At 40.2% G+C, this 17534-nt stretch overlaps 2 protein-coding genes across 2 annotated transcripts in view; one reads left to right on the top strand and one right to left on the bottom strand.

Moving 5' to 3' along the window:
- Window positions 1–17534, bottom strand: part of si:ch211-156l18.8 (probable G-protein coupled receptor 158) — a 173323-nt gene that overhangs the window by 50983 nt on the left and 104806 nt on the right. Inside the window, exons 6-8 of the mRNA XM_035407194.1 lie at window positions 12934–13002; window positions 10336–10445; window positions 9715–9953 (exon numbers count right to left, since the gene is read on the bottom strand). Coding sequence (XP_035263085.1) covers window positions 9715–9953; window positions 10336–10445; window positions 12934–13002 — 418 coding nt within the window. The remainder of the gene's footprint in view (window positions 1–9714; window positions 9954–10335; window positions 10446–12933; window positions 13003–17534) is intronic.
- Window positions 724–2164, top strand: LOC118221812 (keratin-associated protein 4-5-like). Its single transcript, XM_035407211.1, has 2 exons — window positions 724–926; window positions 1588–2164. Coding segments are annotated over exons 1-2 (255 nt in total). The 5' UTR covers window positions 724–924; the 3' UTR covers window positions 1841–2164.

Here is a 17534-nt window from a genome sequence, read left to right as displayed (position 1 = left end):
TTTCTGTTACGCTGACCTATAAAACGCTATTCCAAAAGCAGAATTAGACATGTTATACATCGTTAGAAAGCTTATACTCTCACCTACTGAATAAATTAATTGTTAATCAAGCCAGTCTGTACTAGAAAGGGCGACGACGCCGTAAACAACACGTGTGGTATTACGCACAGCTATTTTGGAAGATACCCAGGCGTCACGAATGCGCGTATATTTCCCAAACGGATTGTCCAAGACAATATATGACCATGCAGTCTCAAAAGGGACATCTCTACACGTAAAACCAATGGTAAGATTGTATATTTATTCAATATTTAGTCCCAGATATTGACTGTAGAATGAGATGGTATCATTTTTAAAAACTTTTTCTCGTTTATTTTGTTATTCAGTGAGCAGCGTTTTCACTGCTGTATAGGCATATCTTAGGGCTATTGTCGGGTTTATCTTGTTGCTATGACGGAATATGATTTTTTAGTGGTGAAAGAATATTTTTCTGAATGCCAAGTTAGACAATATTGTCCATTATGTCAAGGGTGGGGGGTGTTTTGCAAATGAGACTGCAGGGAGGGGGTGCGTGTTAAATGAACGACCAGAGCGACAATGGTGGGGCTGCGAAACTCCGTTTTCGGCATAGTTGTCGTGTATCGTCTACTAATGAAACTAAAACAACGCGTTTCTGTTTTTATCTCACACTTTGGTTGCAGTAGCACCGAATGTTTGAGTTTAGTAATCTCGGCACGCCGGCGTGCCGACCACTAGGGGCTGTGCGCTGAGAGGTTAAGCATGGCTAAAGCATATCCCTGCCTAGGGGATGCTGATTTCTAGAGCGATTCGGAAGAGAAGAGCGAGGGAGGCTTTTCTGAGCCCGACAGCATTGATTCTCTCCTGGAGGAAGCATATAAACACGGCAAAGATGCGGTCCTCGACATGTAAGTATTACTTTCCGCAGTTATATATGTTTTTTCACTCTACCTTTGCCATTGCCATATTTTTGATATAGCTAGTGGTTATAGTCGACAGCTGTTCACCTTTGCTAATAATGCTGAGCATATTTGTATTAAGGTTCTTACTAATGGATGTTATAGTCATGTAGTTAGCGTAGTGGCTCATTGTGGTCAGCTTTGCCAGAATTCATACTCACAATGAATAAATTTACTGTTTTTCAAGAGGTTAGCACTATTCTCTAATAAGGACATTTCACATACTGTACATGTTATGTTTCATGCGCCAATTTGTGGCTAAACTGGAATACTGCCAGCATTTTCCTGATGGAATTTAATCTTTTTATTGTACGTAAGGTAGACAGAGTGGTATTAGTGTCTCTATGGGCTATACTTCTCCCCTGGGGGATAGAAAATAATTATTGTGTGTGCTGATATGTACTGGATGAATGTAAAGTTGAACCGATTATAAATAGCAATGTTTGTGACAGGCCATGCAACAAAAGATTACGCACTGTAGAGTACTGAGTAAAAGTGTTATTGAGGTGCCTGAGTGTGATTACATATTTTGGTGTTTGTACCAAATTGTGTTATAATGCTTTTGCATTATGACATTTGTACCCATTCCAAAATTTCACTATTTCTGCAGGGATGAATATACTGGACCCTCCACTGCCCTCTGCTGCAACTCCCTCTCCTGCTCCTCAGGCCTGCAAGACTGGCGCTGCTGCCACTGTTACTGCTGCTACTGCTGCTCCAGCTCCTGTGTCATCTCCTCCTCTCACCCGAGCCTGCAGGGCTATCTCAGCTACTGCTGCCACTCCATCATTTGTGTCATCTCCACCTGTCACTTGAGCCCGCAGGGCTACTTCTGCTTCCGCCCCTGCTGCACGCCCCTGTAGAGATTCAGAGGCTGCTGTTGGTTCTTCTACTCCTGCTTGTCCCCACAAGGCTTCAACAGGACCAAGTGAGGCCAAAAAAGAGCCACAGTGCCTGATTTTGAGGGGGAATGTTAGGACATCAGTGTTGAGGATGAGGAGCCTCATCAGTTCCCCTTCTGCCCTAAGAGGACCCCTGGAGTTCAGCTTGATGTCACAAAGGAATACAGCCCCTTGGAACTGTTCCAGCTGTTCTTAGCAAAGAGGCTATTTAAGTTCTTTGTGACAACACCAACAAGAATATAGCACAAGCAACTTCAGAGGAACAGAAGCAGTGGACAGATTCTAACAGCATCTGTTCATTGTCATTTAATAGGGTCTGTTGAGACCCCATTCTCTCTCAGGACCTGTGGAGGACAGACTGGTTTTACAGTCTTGCCTTTCCACCAAGTGTGATGCTGGGCTACAGGTTTGCTGCCATCAGTGCCTGCCTTCACACGAGTGATCCAGCAGCAGACATCCTCAATGACCAGCTGAGAGGGCAACCTGGTTATGATGCCCTGTTCTGGGTGAAGCCACTGCAGGACCAGATCCTCACAGCATGCAGGGCTTTTTACCACGCACATCAGAACCTTGCCATCGATGAGCGCATGGTAGCCATGAAAGTGCTGTACGGGATGAAGCAGTTTACGAAATGGGCCTTCAAGCTGTTTGTCCTGGCTGACAGCAAGACTGGCTACACAAGCGACTTCAGCATCTGCCAGGGAAGATCGCTCATGCCTGGTGGAAATGGGCTGAGTTATGACACTGCCATGAACCCGATTTTGGTGCCGTGAAACGGCTATTTAACTACTTAGTAATGTAGAATTTTCTTATGTAATTTTGTGTTGTTATGTGATGTGTCAGCTAACATTAGTCATTGAACATAAAATGAAATAGGCTATCCTAGTTGTTGTGCTAGCTAGCTAGCTATCTCAATCATCCCAAATGCAAGCTAACTGGCCAACAAACTTAATGCAAGCTAATTGTAGTTGACATTGACATTATGTAAGGAATAAACCACATTGTACAGTATTTTCCGTTATTGGAAAATAATGTACGACGGGGGTGGTGATGCGGCCGAGGCGATGCCTTTTATTTTATTTTCCAACGGGACAGCCTGGAGGGGTTTATTCCACTTACGCAACAGGTTATGAACAATGACTATAAATGGTTTTTAAAAAATATTTATAGATTTTTATCGACTTAATCACCTGAAATTGAAATATTCTTCTGCGGCCGTTTGGGCATATTATTTTACCGTTGTCAAGCAAAACTCTGGTTGGTAGTTCTATTTGGACCGTTGTTATGCAAAAACCCTAGTTGGTAGTTCTATTTGCACTGTTGTTAAGCAAAAACCTCTGGTCATTAATTCTATGAAAACAACGATTCTGTCTAGAAAAAATAGTTCCTTCTCATTTTATACTATACAATTAGCACCAATTTTGGTCATTTCTGTCATTACATTATTTAAGAAAACTACATGAAACCATAACTCAATCAAATTCATCTCCCTAGCTCTGTCTTGCTTTTTTAAATGGTGCGGTCACGCAGTGTATACAGCGTTTTTCCAAGACCCTCTGAAACCGGGTTTGAATGCCAGCTAGCTTTATGATTCGCCGCATAGACCTTATATGGACGAAATGATCATGATGTCACCCACTGATTTGCTATGGTTAGTGCTCACTGGCACATGAAGCCCAAACTAGGGCGCAGCCATTACCCGTTGCAACCAACGCAAGCGCAGTGGAGCAAAAGAAAAATGGTGAAAATTTGATTTCACCAACAACATCTACAAATTATAAAAGACGAGACTTTATGAGAATCTGGAACTGAACTGAAACCCCGAAATGGTCAGAAATCACGTTTTGACATAGAACTTTGTTTATCTGAAAATGTCTCAAATGTATTAACCGAAAGAACTGGAGAGAAGAATCCTTAGAATAGCAGTTAGTACAGTTGAACGCAGCACCCAACATTTTTGGACCTTGGACTTAAAATGGTGAGATCGTAGCTAGCTAATCGGAATAAAATGACACAACATCACACCTGCTGCTGAAGCACTCTGCCTGGCTGCGAGGATGGGGAAATCCTTATGGAGTCATACGGTAGTAGAACAAGCCACTTTGCACGCACTGAAATTAACCCAGATTTGGGAATTTTGGCAGAATTATTTTTAAAAATCAGACCCACGGAAGACATTACAAAGGATGGGATTAACTAGTTAAACCATCATTTCTTGTGTAAAAATTTTATTGACTTTATATTTCCTTAGAGAAAATTGGCCTCTTTTCAGGCTTTCCCCATTGACTTCATATTGGGTGGGCGGGGTTTCAAGTTCTTTTTGCAACCAGGCGTTGCAGTTCACTCTGTAGCCACTGGGGTAAAAGGCTTCACTCATAGAGGCGAGTTGTTGGCGCTTGGTTCGCCGTCACTTGTCACCTAGCCAATATTAAAATTCATCTGGGTTTTAGGTCAAAATGGTCTCACGGCATGCTTTTTATCCCGGCTAGCTAGCTAGCTAACTACTGAATTATATTCAAAACAGTGGTTACTATAAACGCAATCGTTAACAAAGATACAGAAGAAAATGCGTCCTGTAGCCATGAGTTAAATGCGGAACGCTTATTCTACTGTCCAAATAAGGGACGATTCCGATTTGCGGGATGGTTGGCAACCATAAATAAAGCTAGCAACAGTAACTAGAAATGTGATTCAACGTTGCGATCAATTGTGAAATTGGACATTGAAAAGGGGAGGGGATGTAACAACAATTCAAAAGCGAAATAATAATGTTGCTGTTTAAACTGCTTTAGAATGCTGCATTTTGTAGCGCATTGATTTTAGAACGGTATTGCTACGCCTCTATTTGCCACACTTGCAGTTCTCCATAATGATGGATGGCACTAGAGATCAGTCAGGAAAAGAGCAAGAGGCATTGTGCTTAAGGTATGTTGACCATGATTTGGTTGTGCACAAGGAATTTATTGGCCTGTATGAGGTTTCATTGACCACTAGAAAATCTGGCGAGGGTGGTGAAGGATGTATTGCTACGCCTCAATTTGCCCATCACAGGCTTACGTGGCCAGGCATATGATGGAGCAGCAAACATGGTGGTAAATATTCAGGGGCACAGGCCATCATTCGAAGTGAGCAACCTCTTGCTCCATATGTGCACTGTGGTGCACACTGTGTGAACCTTATCACCCAGCAAGCCTGTACTGCCTCAGCTGCTATTTGCAACTCCATGGAATGGGTTCATGAGTTGGGAATTTTATTTGGCCAGTCAGGCAAGCTGAAGGATATCTTTAAGGGAATCGCGAACATTGGGGAGGGGCCACAGCAGGCTATTAGACCTCTTTGTCGGTGGACAGTTCGCACAAGTGCCATACATGCTGTGCTGAACCAATATGAGCGTGTATTGTGTGCTTTGAGTGAGAGGGCAACAGGTGACTCAGATGCAGCAGGCAGGGCACAGGGCTTGTATGATAAATTTCAGCAGGGAAATGTTGTTCTTGGTCTTTTGCTTGCCTTACAGACAACAGAGGAGTTGGAGAGACTCAATGTTTCCCTCCAGCGCAAAACACAGACTATAGATGGCATGTTTTCTGCTGTTGCCTCTGTAAAAGACACTTTTGCAAAAAAAAAAAGAAACCCAGATAGTTTCCAAACTGTTCACACCAAAGCATCACAGATGTGTGAAATGCTTGGTCTAACTCTAATTGCATCTCCACGTGTCCATAGGCCACCTCAACGTTTTACTGGCTGTGCTCCTGCACATGTACATGCATCCCCCTCTGAGTATTACAGAACAGAGTTCTACAAAGTCCTTGATGTTGTGGATATGCAGATTAGAGAACGATTTGAGCAGGAAGGAATGCGAATGATCAGAAATCTGGAGCAAGTCAACTGGAGAGGTACATGATGTTGTGCAAAAGTACCCAGAGCTCAATCCAGAATGCCTGAAGATACAACTAACAATGTTCAGAACCAAGCATAATTTCCAGTCCAGCAGTGACGTTGTTGGTATTCTTCAGGGGATGTGTCCGCAGGTCCGTGGCCTCTTTGATCAAGTTGAAGCACTTGTGAGATTGCTTATTGTTGTCCCGGTGTCATCAGCTGAAGCGGAGAGAGGGTTCAGTGGGCTCCGGAGGCTGAAGACATGGCTCCGGAGCACTATGACACAAGCACGCCTGAACAGTGTGGCTGTGTGCCATATTCACAAGAAAAAGCTTGACAGGAATGTTGGACAGGAAGGCAATTGCTAAAGAATTTGTTTCTTGTAAAGACAATAGAAGAAGCACCTTTGGATGTTTTGAGCAGATGTAGGCAATTTGGGCAATCTTTGCCTTTGCTTACTAAAAAAATTCAGGGGCATGTTCATATACTCAGACATTCCACCCCCCCCCCCCCCCCCCCCCCCCCATAATTGTATTTTAAAGGGCAACAATGCTAGGCAATATTTAAAATGTTATTTCTGACACTGGTTTTCAGTAAAGTACTGTTTTAATAATGTGAAAGCCGCTTCAATTTCAATTGGCTACTGAAGAAGTCCACCCACTGACACTGGTTTTGAGTTTTGACATTTTCAATACATAGGGCTATATGAGGATATGTGAGTGAGGATTTTTTTGTTCGTTTGTTTTAATGTGAAAGCTGCTGTGTTCTTGCTAACTTCAATTGGGTACTGAAGAAGTCCACCCACCTTTAAACTGTGGCCTTAATACTGTATATTTGATATAGTCTTATAAGTGATATTTTCTGACCTATTGTTAGAAATTGTTTTCATTTTTTCATATTTTCAAAAATGCCAAGTTACTCACACATACAAGACATACACTATCACTCATTCATTCAAACTGGCAAAATCTATGCCTGCCATTAAAAGTATTGATATCAAAATGACGCCAAGTTACTGTACTACAAACAATCTAGGCTATCCTGCCTCACCGAAATTAAATAAATAAATACTGTATTCCAAAGCAATGCTACCAAATGTTTCCTCAATTGTTTGAAGTCACTTGGCCCTGTGTGTATAAGCATACAGTACATGGACAGGCCAAACATGTGTGGATGGGTTTGTAAGAGTGAAGATTGATGGAATAGGCGTCAGTATGTCCAATTTGTATTGGTATGTATGTATTTAGCTGCCCAGCCTTTCTATTGCATGAATGATTGTATGTTTCTTGGTATAAATGTTTGTTTGTAAATGTGAATGTAACATGCTGCGAGGGAAATGTGCCCATGGGGATAAAGAAGTATTCTATGTATCGTATGGCATAAGGCGTAACTTGGCTGGATGGCATACCTGCCATCCCAATCTTGATCAAGATACTTTGACCCAGAATCAGGGTCCATCTGCCAGGAAGAACTTGGCCACAACTGAATCCAGTAGGACAATAATCTTAAGCATACCTCAAAATCAGCTAAAAAAAAGGTTAATTGGCCACAAAATGATGCAATTGGCTATTTCGGTTTCCAGGCTTGAACCAAATGAAAAAATTGTTTCAGAAATGAATTTATATATCTTTTAAAATTGTTACCTAGTTTGATTTCACTAAATTATTATTAAAGTACACATTATTAAATATTTTGAGTTCAACAATTTGTATAGCTGAGATATTTATTTTTTGTCTCATCCACTTTTTGAGGGCAAAATCATGCCAGATTAAGTACTTCATAGTTTATTAAGATATTTGGCATTTCAATAACACGTTTTTAGTTTGAACTTACCTTTGTGACATTTTTTCACTTTAATTGTCCCTCAGTCATAGGCCCTGAGACATTAGCCGCTGTAAAAACTACTGTGGCTCAGTAAAGGAGAAGAGTACCATTAAACAATATACAGTCCCCTCCAAAAGTATTGGAACAGCAAGGCCAATTCCTTTGTTTTTGCAATACACTGAATACATTTGGGGTTGAGATAAAAAGATGAACATGAGACAAGAGTTCAGAATTTCAGCTTTTATTTCCTGGTATTTACACCTAGATGTGTTAAACTACTTAGAACATAGCACCTTTGGTATCAGACCACCCAATTTTTAGGTGAGCAAAAGTATTGGAACAGAGAGTATTTAAGTAAATGAAAGCAAATAACACTTAATATTTGGTAGCATATCTCTTGCTTGCAATAACTGCGTCAAGCCTGCGACCCATTGACATCACCAAACTGTTGCATTCTTCTTTTGTGATGCTTTTCCAGGCTTTTACTGCAGCCTCTTTCAGTTGTTGTTTGTTTCGGGGGGTTTTTCCCTTCAATCTCCTCTTCAGGAGGTGAAATGCATGCTCAATTGGGTTAAGGTCTGGTGATTGACTTGGCCAGTCTAAAACCTTCCACTTTTTTTCCCTAATGAAATCCTTTGTTGTGTTACATTACATTACATTACAGGCATTTAGCAGACGCTCTTATCCAGAGCGACTTACAATTTTTTATATAGCATTTTACATTGTATCCATTTATACAGCTGGATATATACTGAAGCAATGCAGGTTAAGTACCTTGCTCAAGGGTACAACGGCAGTGTCCTTACCCGGGAATTGAACCTACGACCTTTCGGTTACAAACCCAGTTCCTTACCGACTGTGCTACACTACGTGTTGGCAGTGTGTTTTGGGTCATTGTCTTGCTGCATGATGAAGTTCCTCCCAATTAGTTCGGACGCATTAAGTTGGCAGGCATAATGTTTTTGTAGACTTCTGAATTCATCCTGCTGCTTCCAATCATGAGTTACATCATCAATAAAGATTCGTGAGCCCACTCTAGAAGCAGCCATGCAAGCCCAAGCCATGACACTTCCTCCACCGTGCTTCACAGATGAGCTTATATGTTTTGGATCATGAGCAGATCCCTTCTTTCTCCACACTTTGGCCTTTCCATCACTTTGGTAGAGGTTAATCTTGGTCTCATCAGTCCATAAAACTTTGTTCCAGAACTTTTGTGGCTCATCTCTGTACTTCTTTGCAAATTGTAATCTCATCTTCCGATTCTTACTACTGATGAGTGGTTTGCATCTTGTGGTATAGCCTCTATATTGCTGCTCTCTAAGTCTTCTTCGAACGGTTGATTGAGATACCTTCACCCCTGTCCTGTGGAGATTTTTTGTGATGTCACTGACTGATGTTTTGAGGTTTTTCTTCACAGCTTTCACAATGTTTCTGTCATCAACTGGTGTTGTTTTCCTTGGTCGACCTGTTCGATATCTGTTGCTCAGTACGCCAGCGGTTTCTTTCTTTTTCAGGACGTTCCAGGTTGTCGTACAAGCTATCCCCAATGCTTGTGCAATGGCTCTGATCGATTTCCCCTCTTTTCTAAGCTTGCTTTTCTCCCAAGGACAGCTCTCTGGTCTTCATGTTAGTTTATCTTTTATAACACAAATGCAGTTTTCACAGGCAAAACCCAAGGCTAAAACCAAGAGTAGACATTCAGAACTATTTATTGTTTAACCAATCAATCTAACAGGACACATCTGGGCAACAAGAAACACCTGTCAGTCACATGTTCCAATACCTTTGCTCAAAAATTGGGTTGTCTGATACAAAAGGTGATATGTTCTAAGTTGTTTAACAAATCTAGATAAAAATACCAGGAAATAAAAGCTGAAATTCGGATCTGTCATCTCATGTACATCTTTTGACCTCAAACTCAATTGTCTTCAGTGTATAGCAAAAACAAAGGAATTGACCTTGCTGTTCCAATACTTTTGGAGGGGACTGTATGTACATATTATGTATACCTATTGCAGTGTTCTTTTTGGAAAATATTGCAATATTTTATATTACAAGAAAATAAAGACAGGATTGGCCCCCCACTATCAGTTGCCAGAAAATTATCCTGGCAATAGAAAAATAATTACACTCACCTAAAGCCATCATGTAGTCCCATCGGTCCAGATCACACAAGGTGAAGCTCTGTCCTTCCGATGTGGTGGAGGTTATCAGCAAGGGAACATTACGGTCACGATTCTGTAGTGCTCCAGCCGTCCAGGCAGACAAGAACCAGCTGACCGTCAGTATAATAACACCCAGCTGCCTCAACAGCTGCATGCTGGACATGTAAGAGACCCTCTGGGCCGTATGTGACAGGAACACCTTCAAGACTCTTCAGAAACAGAAACATATATCTAATCTCAATCACTGTCTTGTCACTGACAGAACATAGCCCACAGCACCATTATACCATCCATAGGTATAATGCATCGTAATGCACTGAAGGACAAACTGCACTATCACACTATCATTTTCTTCCATCCATCCATTGGAAGAACATGTAAATTTCACACAGAAAGGCCCCAGCTCCAGACGTTCTTGCTATGAGGCAATAGTACCACACCATCCGTATCGTTTTCATTGAAATCACAGTATGACACACAAACTGTATTGGACTTCTAAATATTCTACCTTACTGTTTACCCCTGTAAGACTGCCACATAATGAAAAAGATATTAACTGGAAAGGGGTAGAGAAAAATAGAAAATACAGACCGGTACATCTTCAGTGTCACAGTGCCATACACAATGGCGAAACCCAGCAGTCGAACCCAGCGAAGTAAGATACAGCGGAAGGTACTGGGCTTAAAGTACAGGATGAAGACCTGAAGAATTTGACAGAGAGGAGTGAATATATTTAGACACTTTTGGTCACAAGCTCACTTGAAATTTGACAACCACATTAAACTTTATGCAAATCTTGCTAAAAATATCCAAATCGTTTGTGAAATAACAGAACATGCTAATATTCTGGGTCCATTACCACAGAATATGTGAATAACCTGGCTATTGTGAATGGCAATACAACAACTTAAAATGGCCTGGGGACTAAAAGAATTCCCTCCCGCAGATGCCATTCCACAGAGATTAGTGTAAATGTCTAGTGAGTGGGTCTGGGCTGCACATAATGATACTGTGATAGAGTGATTGTTGCAAGCCTTGAAAAGATCAATTATGTGGAAACTGTAGAATCGTGTGCCCTACCAACCTGAAACAACAGTGTCAGAAACTAATCTAGTGGTGAATATGTCAGTAGGTATAAAACAACATTTTTTTAAATGTATTTGATATTATTCCTCCAGTTATGGCTGTTCTGACTGATGCTGTTGCAGACCTCCAGTGCAGAAAACAGAATTTATTATAGCCAGCCAATCAGAAGCGAGCTGGCTTGTGTATTCCACAGCCTCAGTGCACACTCGAAGAACAAACAATGGCTGTGTCCGAAACAGCTTACTTGCCTGTTATTGAGTATAAGTTGAGTACAGATGAGAATGGTAAGTAGCAGTCTACATGGAGTGTACTTAAAATCCCTGCATGATATATTTCTTTCTAATGTTTCGAGTGTATTCAAAAGCACAATTTTTATGAAGCAAACTACTGTTTAGGAGGTTCCACAGAGAGAAAGAGGTGGAGCCATCTTTGGGTCCCATAAGTCAGAGTGGAAGAGGCGAAGCCTTATAACTTGAAGGCTGAGCTGTCTTACAACACTTTTTCAGTACCATTTGAAAATAGAATGGAGGACATTTTTCAAATACTGCCCACTGCGTTCTAAAAATATGCACTAAACATTAGGCAGCATATTTAGCAGACAGTACGTATTTTGAGGACACGGTAGTTATGAGGCTGTTTTGGAATTGGAAAAGGTTTTGTCTCTCTAGCATGGTAAATAAACAATGGCTAGGTGGTGGACTTAATCAAGTTGTAAGTAACTAAATGAATAGATACCCTTTCCCCTGTTTACTAGTACTGTGTGTGTGTGCATCAAGAAGTGAATAAATATGGATGTATTTTTGGAGCAAAAGTCACAAATCTGTAGAATAGATTCAGAAATCTGTAAATTGTGAGACATGCAATAACAGTTTCAAACTTTTACGAAGGCAACTCAGTGACTACAACCTCTCAAATCAACCTTACAAGCTCTCGACTTTTAAACAAAATTTTGCTGTGTACCTATTTGAAAACTTCTAAAATGGGATTCGTAGTGGTGCTAATGCTAATGATCTGATGAGGAGGGTCAATGCTTCTTCCAACTAATCAGACAAGTGTATTCAGAATAATGCTATACTGCCATTACATTACTTTTAAGAAGTGAACCTGTTGTCTATTGCCAAATCCTAAAATAAAAAACTCTAAAAAGAGATTTAATTTTAGGAGAACCACCATGTCATATTTATACAGGGAACAAGATAACCGATAACAGAGTGTGCAATCTAGGACAGGATATTCCATCTAAATCAGGTTTGATTTAGGAATTGTAATTGCTAACATTCATGACGGAATTAGCAAGAATTGACGTTAGCTAGCTATAGAACTAACCTGTTCCAGATTCCAAATTATTGCTACAGCTAACACTACCAAATATTGGTAAATTATTTCAATGCAGCAATAAATTAACATTGTTCTAAATTGGCCACTGCATATATTGCAGACTCTGACGTAGTTATCCGTTATTATTGTTCCCTGAAGAAATATTACAGAACATGGTGGCTTTCCACGGGTGAGTTCCTTGCCTGTTTTGAGTTTTTTATCTTAGGATTTGGCACAACTACGAATCCCATTTTACAAGTTTACAAATCTTTTGTCCAAGATGCAAAATGGTGCAAAAGTCAAGATTTTGTAAGATTTGAGAGGTTGTAATTACTAAGTTGACTTTGTACAAGTTTGAAACTTCTATTGCGTATTCTCACATTCATTTACAGGTTTGTGAATCCATTCTACAGATCTGGGAAACCTTTTGCAGATGTGGGAGTCCATTCTACAGATTTGTCAAATTTGCTACGAAACATCAATACACTTGCGCAACTCTGGCCTTACTTGATGAGGGATACTCATTTGAAACTGGTTATAATTATGTAGTCTTATTACTGTACAACACTGATGACATTTTCAGGATAAAATTAATTTTATTCTATAATCTATAATATTCTATAATAATAAAGACTGAGGATAAGAAAATTGCCCCACCTCCATCCCCACCTTCCTCACATGCAGAAAATTGCTCATTGCATATTTTGATACACAGTTCATCTGATATAGCACTGTTATCTCACAGAGAGTAAAATATTCTTATATTAAATAGATCATTAGACTCACAGGGAAGTACAGAAGCACCGATCCAAACAGGATGGTCTCCAACAGTAACAAACCTGATGCATGGATTCTCTGAGAGAGAGAAACGGAGATGTTAGTCAGTAATGAGGTAGCCTATATTCCGCCTGAAACTCCAACTGATACAGTTAATTATGCACCACTCAGTAACAGTTAGCATTCCTTTCCAGACAATGGGGTGAATTGATGTGAAATGGCTGGAGCTTCCCCTGGGCATTCTGCCTGTACACTATACTGACTGATTAAAAAAAAATATTTTTTAAGCCAACATGACTATAGATCATGCGTCATACCTCACACTGTGTTCAGGTACAGCAGGCTTGAATAAATAATCAACATTTTCCCACACTCAGCGAATTAAACCCTTAAACCCTAATCACCATGAAATTAGACGCTGGCATTTAAAAATAATAGTCTTAAATTATTATATCGGTCATTGATTCAAGGTGCAGCACTATAACCCATGTATTGTTGTAAAGCTTAGACTCTTCACACTTTGGCCCTGTTCAGAGCTGTGCTTTGTATCCAGATATATCCAGATTGTGTCTAGATTCAGTCGAGACGGATGTCAGTTCGAACCTGGCATCAGAATGCGTCTCCACAAGTGTCTAGAGTGACCACTTGTGATCGGATCTCAGTTCCCCGCTCAATATGCAAATAAACACGTACATCATTTCTGTTTGCAAAGACCAAATGCATTGTTGTTTTTAAACAGCGGGAGGCAGCAATGCATCACCTGTACCTAGTCTGCTGGAAATTAAAAGGAGAAGAAGTTCGCAAAGACCTTTAAAAACACTTTAATATGACGCCGTTGGCGCGCAAATGAGTACGTACTTCCACTTTAGCAGAGGATGTCAGTTGACTAGGCGGTCCTTCAGTGTGGCCCAGGATGCATTTGTGTACACACTGCTAAAAGAATGTGGCCATATACGACCCAGACCACCTACGAATGTGGTCTGAGTGATCGGATCTCAATGCGTCCTCAATGCGTCTTGGGTGCATTCACACCTGTAGTTAGAGCTGTCCACTTGTGATCGGATTGGATCACCCAAGACGCATTTTAATGCCAGGTCTGAACAGGGCCTTTGATGCAAAAACACTGTCTCGATGTCTTGATACCACTAGATAACAAAAGAAATAACAAGGCAGTCCCGTCCCTCAAAGGAAGGTTGAAACTGACACCTTGGGTTAATGATTATAGTATTTTATAATCCAATAACTATCTGCAACAGGTCAAACAACAGCTAATACTACAGTAATGGAAATGATGTCACTAGAATCCCCCTCCGAGCCATAAGCAATCAATCTACTCTTTGCACACATGCTAGGAAAAGTTGAAGCGTTACTTCCACTGAGCTGAAAGCATTCTTAGGAGCGCTTTAAAACGAGCATTTGTATGTACATAAATAGAATTTCTATCTCGAAAAGTGATGCTTTTCTAAAAAGAAAAAAGCAACTTCTTACCTTTCAAAGGGTAACATAACATAACATAATGATAAGAACAGGCCATTCAGCCAAAAAATGCCAAACAAAATGCAAACATTTTCCTGACCTGGTGCTCTGATTTCCTACAGACCAGACCTGGGTCAAATACGTATGTTTTGGATTCAAATTTTCTGAGCTCTATTGATCTTACCTGGTGTAATTGAGCCTGCCAATATGACCAGAAAGGTGGGTTTGCACTTTTTGAGAGTATTTAATTGGTTCCAGTACACCAGAAAAGATCAGTAAAGCGTAGAAAAGTATTTGAATCCAAAACAAATACGTATTTGACCCATGTCTGCTACAGACTATATAGTACCTTACATCGTATCAATCCTGGTATTGAAAATCCCCACAGTTTCTGCCTCTACTACGTGACCTGGTTGGCTATTCCACACATTGACTTCTCTCTTCATCAAACAATCAAAAATTCTTCTTAATGTCTGTACAGAATTTACCTATATCTTTCTTGTAGTAAGGTCCCCAGAACTGCACACAATACTCCAAGTATGGTCTAACAAATGTACTGTATAAGATAAGTATAACTTCCTTGGATTTATACTCAATACTTTTGGCTATATATCCCAGCATTATGTTGGCATTTTCTACTGCTACAGCACAGTGCCTAGAACCTGAAAGACTTTGAACAACCATTACCAAGTGTTTTTCAAATTGAGCACATTCCAGTTTTGTTCCTCCCATAGAGTAATCCTGCCTAATGTTTTTATTTCCCATATGCATAACTAAATATTTTATTTATATCTCAGAACAAAATACAACCTAAATTTACCCAGGACCAGATTATAATAAACTACAGCTAATGTTAGCACGTTACAATAAAGGTAAACTATTTAACTACAATTATATCTAGCTCCTGAGGGGGCAAAAAAACCACAAAACTGACCACTGCTCTCCAAGAAGGTGGCCGAAATCGCTAACCAGCTAGCTTTCTAGCCACGTACTTAACAGGGGAAAAAAGTGGGAAATTACCCCAGTTCCCAAATGACAAGGATTTTCACCTTAGGAGCAAAAGCGTCCTACCTTACTCATAATATGGGTTTTTTTTTTACTTCCAAACAACACCAGACTCTTTCCCCTCGCTCTTTCCACCACAAACAGGAAGTCAGACACAAGCAATCGTAGCCACCACCTGACTTACATAAACTCTCTATTAACAGTGCCTGATTTTGTGAGTTTTCAATCTTATTCGTGATTACTGTGATGATCTAAATTGAATCAATATTATGACTAATCGCTATGGCTTTGTACTTTTTATTACAGTGTATTTTGTTTATATGTACAATAATATTTCACATTGTAATCTTGATATTTTTATGCATGTTTGTTGAGCACCCCTGTGTGTAACAGGCAGGAGGGTGTATGTGGGCCATTAAGCTCAATCTGTTTTAGTCTGAAAACCATATCTAACCTATCTATTAACTTGTCCTACCAAAACAACAAGGGACACTGTCCATGTTAAATCTACCAGTATAATTAATATCCAAATATCCACTAGGGCCATTTGCAAACCAAAGCTTAAAATGGTCTTTTAATGGATTCAAATTGTGGTTATATTCTGCTTAATTTTTCTTTCAAGTTTTTAACCAATTATAACCTTTAACTTAAAAAAAAAAATTATTAGATTACCATGACTTGTTCAGCAGACAAGGACAGGGCTGGCATGTATTTGTGTAGGTGAAACGTCATATATAAACAGTTTCTCATCGCCAACAGTTACAAAAATGGCAGTCGAAACATCGGCGTTATTACAATTACACATATGATGTTGAAGAGCCAGATGATAACATACTGAGTCCACACTCTAAATTGCTACGCAGGGCAGTCAATGTAAATTTACTGCCAGTGCATTCACATTTTCCAGCAATGACTGTAAATTAATGTGTGGCATTTGTGGCATATTTTATCTGACTGTGTCTCTCATTAAAAATTACAAGCAGAAAGGATTTCACTGGTCATAGGTTCTTAGTGACATTCACTGCAGCCCAGCTAACCCAGCCCACTGAAAACCTGGCAAGCCAAACTCAGCAGAGACCTTGCTATGTTGTTTTTGTTTTGTTGTTTTGGGCCATATGCTATTGCAAAGTATTAAACCAACACAACAGCAAAGAATTCAGATTTCAGTTTCCTGGACCTTAAAATTTGAAAGACCCTTCTGTCTAAATGTTGTTTTACAGAGGATATCTTGATACATTTTTTCTTGTCAGAAGCCTCACAAGTCAGACAGTGGAAAACCTGGTGGAGGGGACTGCTGAATGGCTCATTTTGGGGCACCACACTGTACCAGTGCAGACTGTGGCCATTAGTTCCATAGGGCGATGTATAATTGACGATTCTGTCACCCAGGGGATGGGGGTTCAGTCAGATAAGGTTCCGTGTGCATCAGTATCTAATGACCCCTGCTAGCTGATTGCGGGCCTGTAGATTGCAGCCAAAGCCACATATGAAAAGTCTTTGGCTGCGTCCGAATAGTCTTTTTTGCTTAGGAAGGTTCCTAACTGAGTGAAATGACCCGGAAGTACCTAAGTGGCAGCCATGATGAGAGCTGTTCGAATTCTCCAAATGCTAAGGAAAGGTGCTGCAATGCTTCCTATCTTATCTCCTTTAGCATAGGGCACACTGGACGTCCTTTTACAAAAGGAAAGGAGATAATGCCGTCCCACAATTCCTTACAGCAGCAACATTTAAAGCGAAGCACCATTCGGCCGTTCACGAAAACAAACGATCAACATGACTGAGTTGTGTCGTGGTTCTTAAGCTATTATATGCATAGGCTTATAATCAGATCATAATCAGCATATTAACCATAACACAGAGGTCTGTCTTACAAGAAAAAGGGATATGAGACGTTTTTAGCCAGATGTTTTTAATTCAACATGTTTGAAACTTATGAATGATGATATGTACAGTAGCAAATTTGTAGGCCCAACATGTTATGCCTATCTTGCATTACATTTAATGAATAATTTTCATACAATCATACTAATTGGGATTCATGTCGATAAATAAGAGTGGACAGGAGGGTGAGCAACCATTCTCAATGTGACAACCATTTTGTTTCACTTTTGTGACTGGTAGCCAATATT

Source organism: Anguilla anguilla, chromosome 2, assembly GCF_013347855.1.
Source record: "Anguilla anguilla isolate fAngAng1 chromosome 2, fAngAng1.pri, whole genome shotgun sequence".
Classification (NCBI taxonomy): Eukaryota; Metazoa; Chordata; class Actinopteri; order Anguilliformes; family Anguillidae; genus Anguilla; species Anguilla anguilla.
The sequence above is the reverse complement of the archived record's forward strand: the minus strand, read 5'-3'. Positions and strand labels throughout refer to the sequence as shown.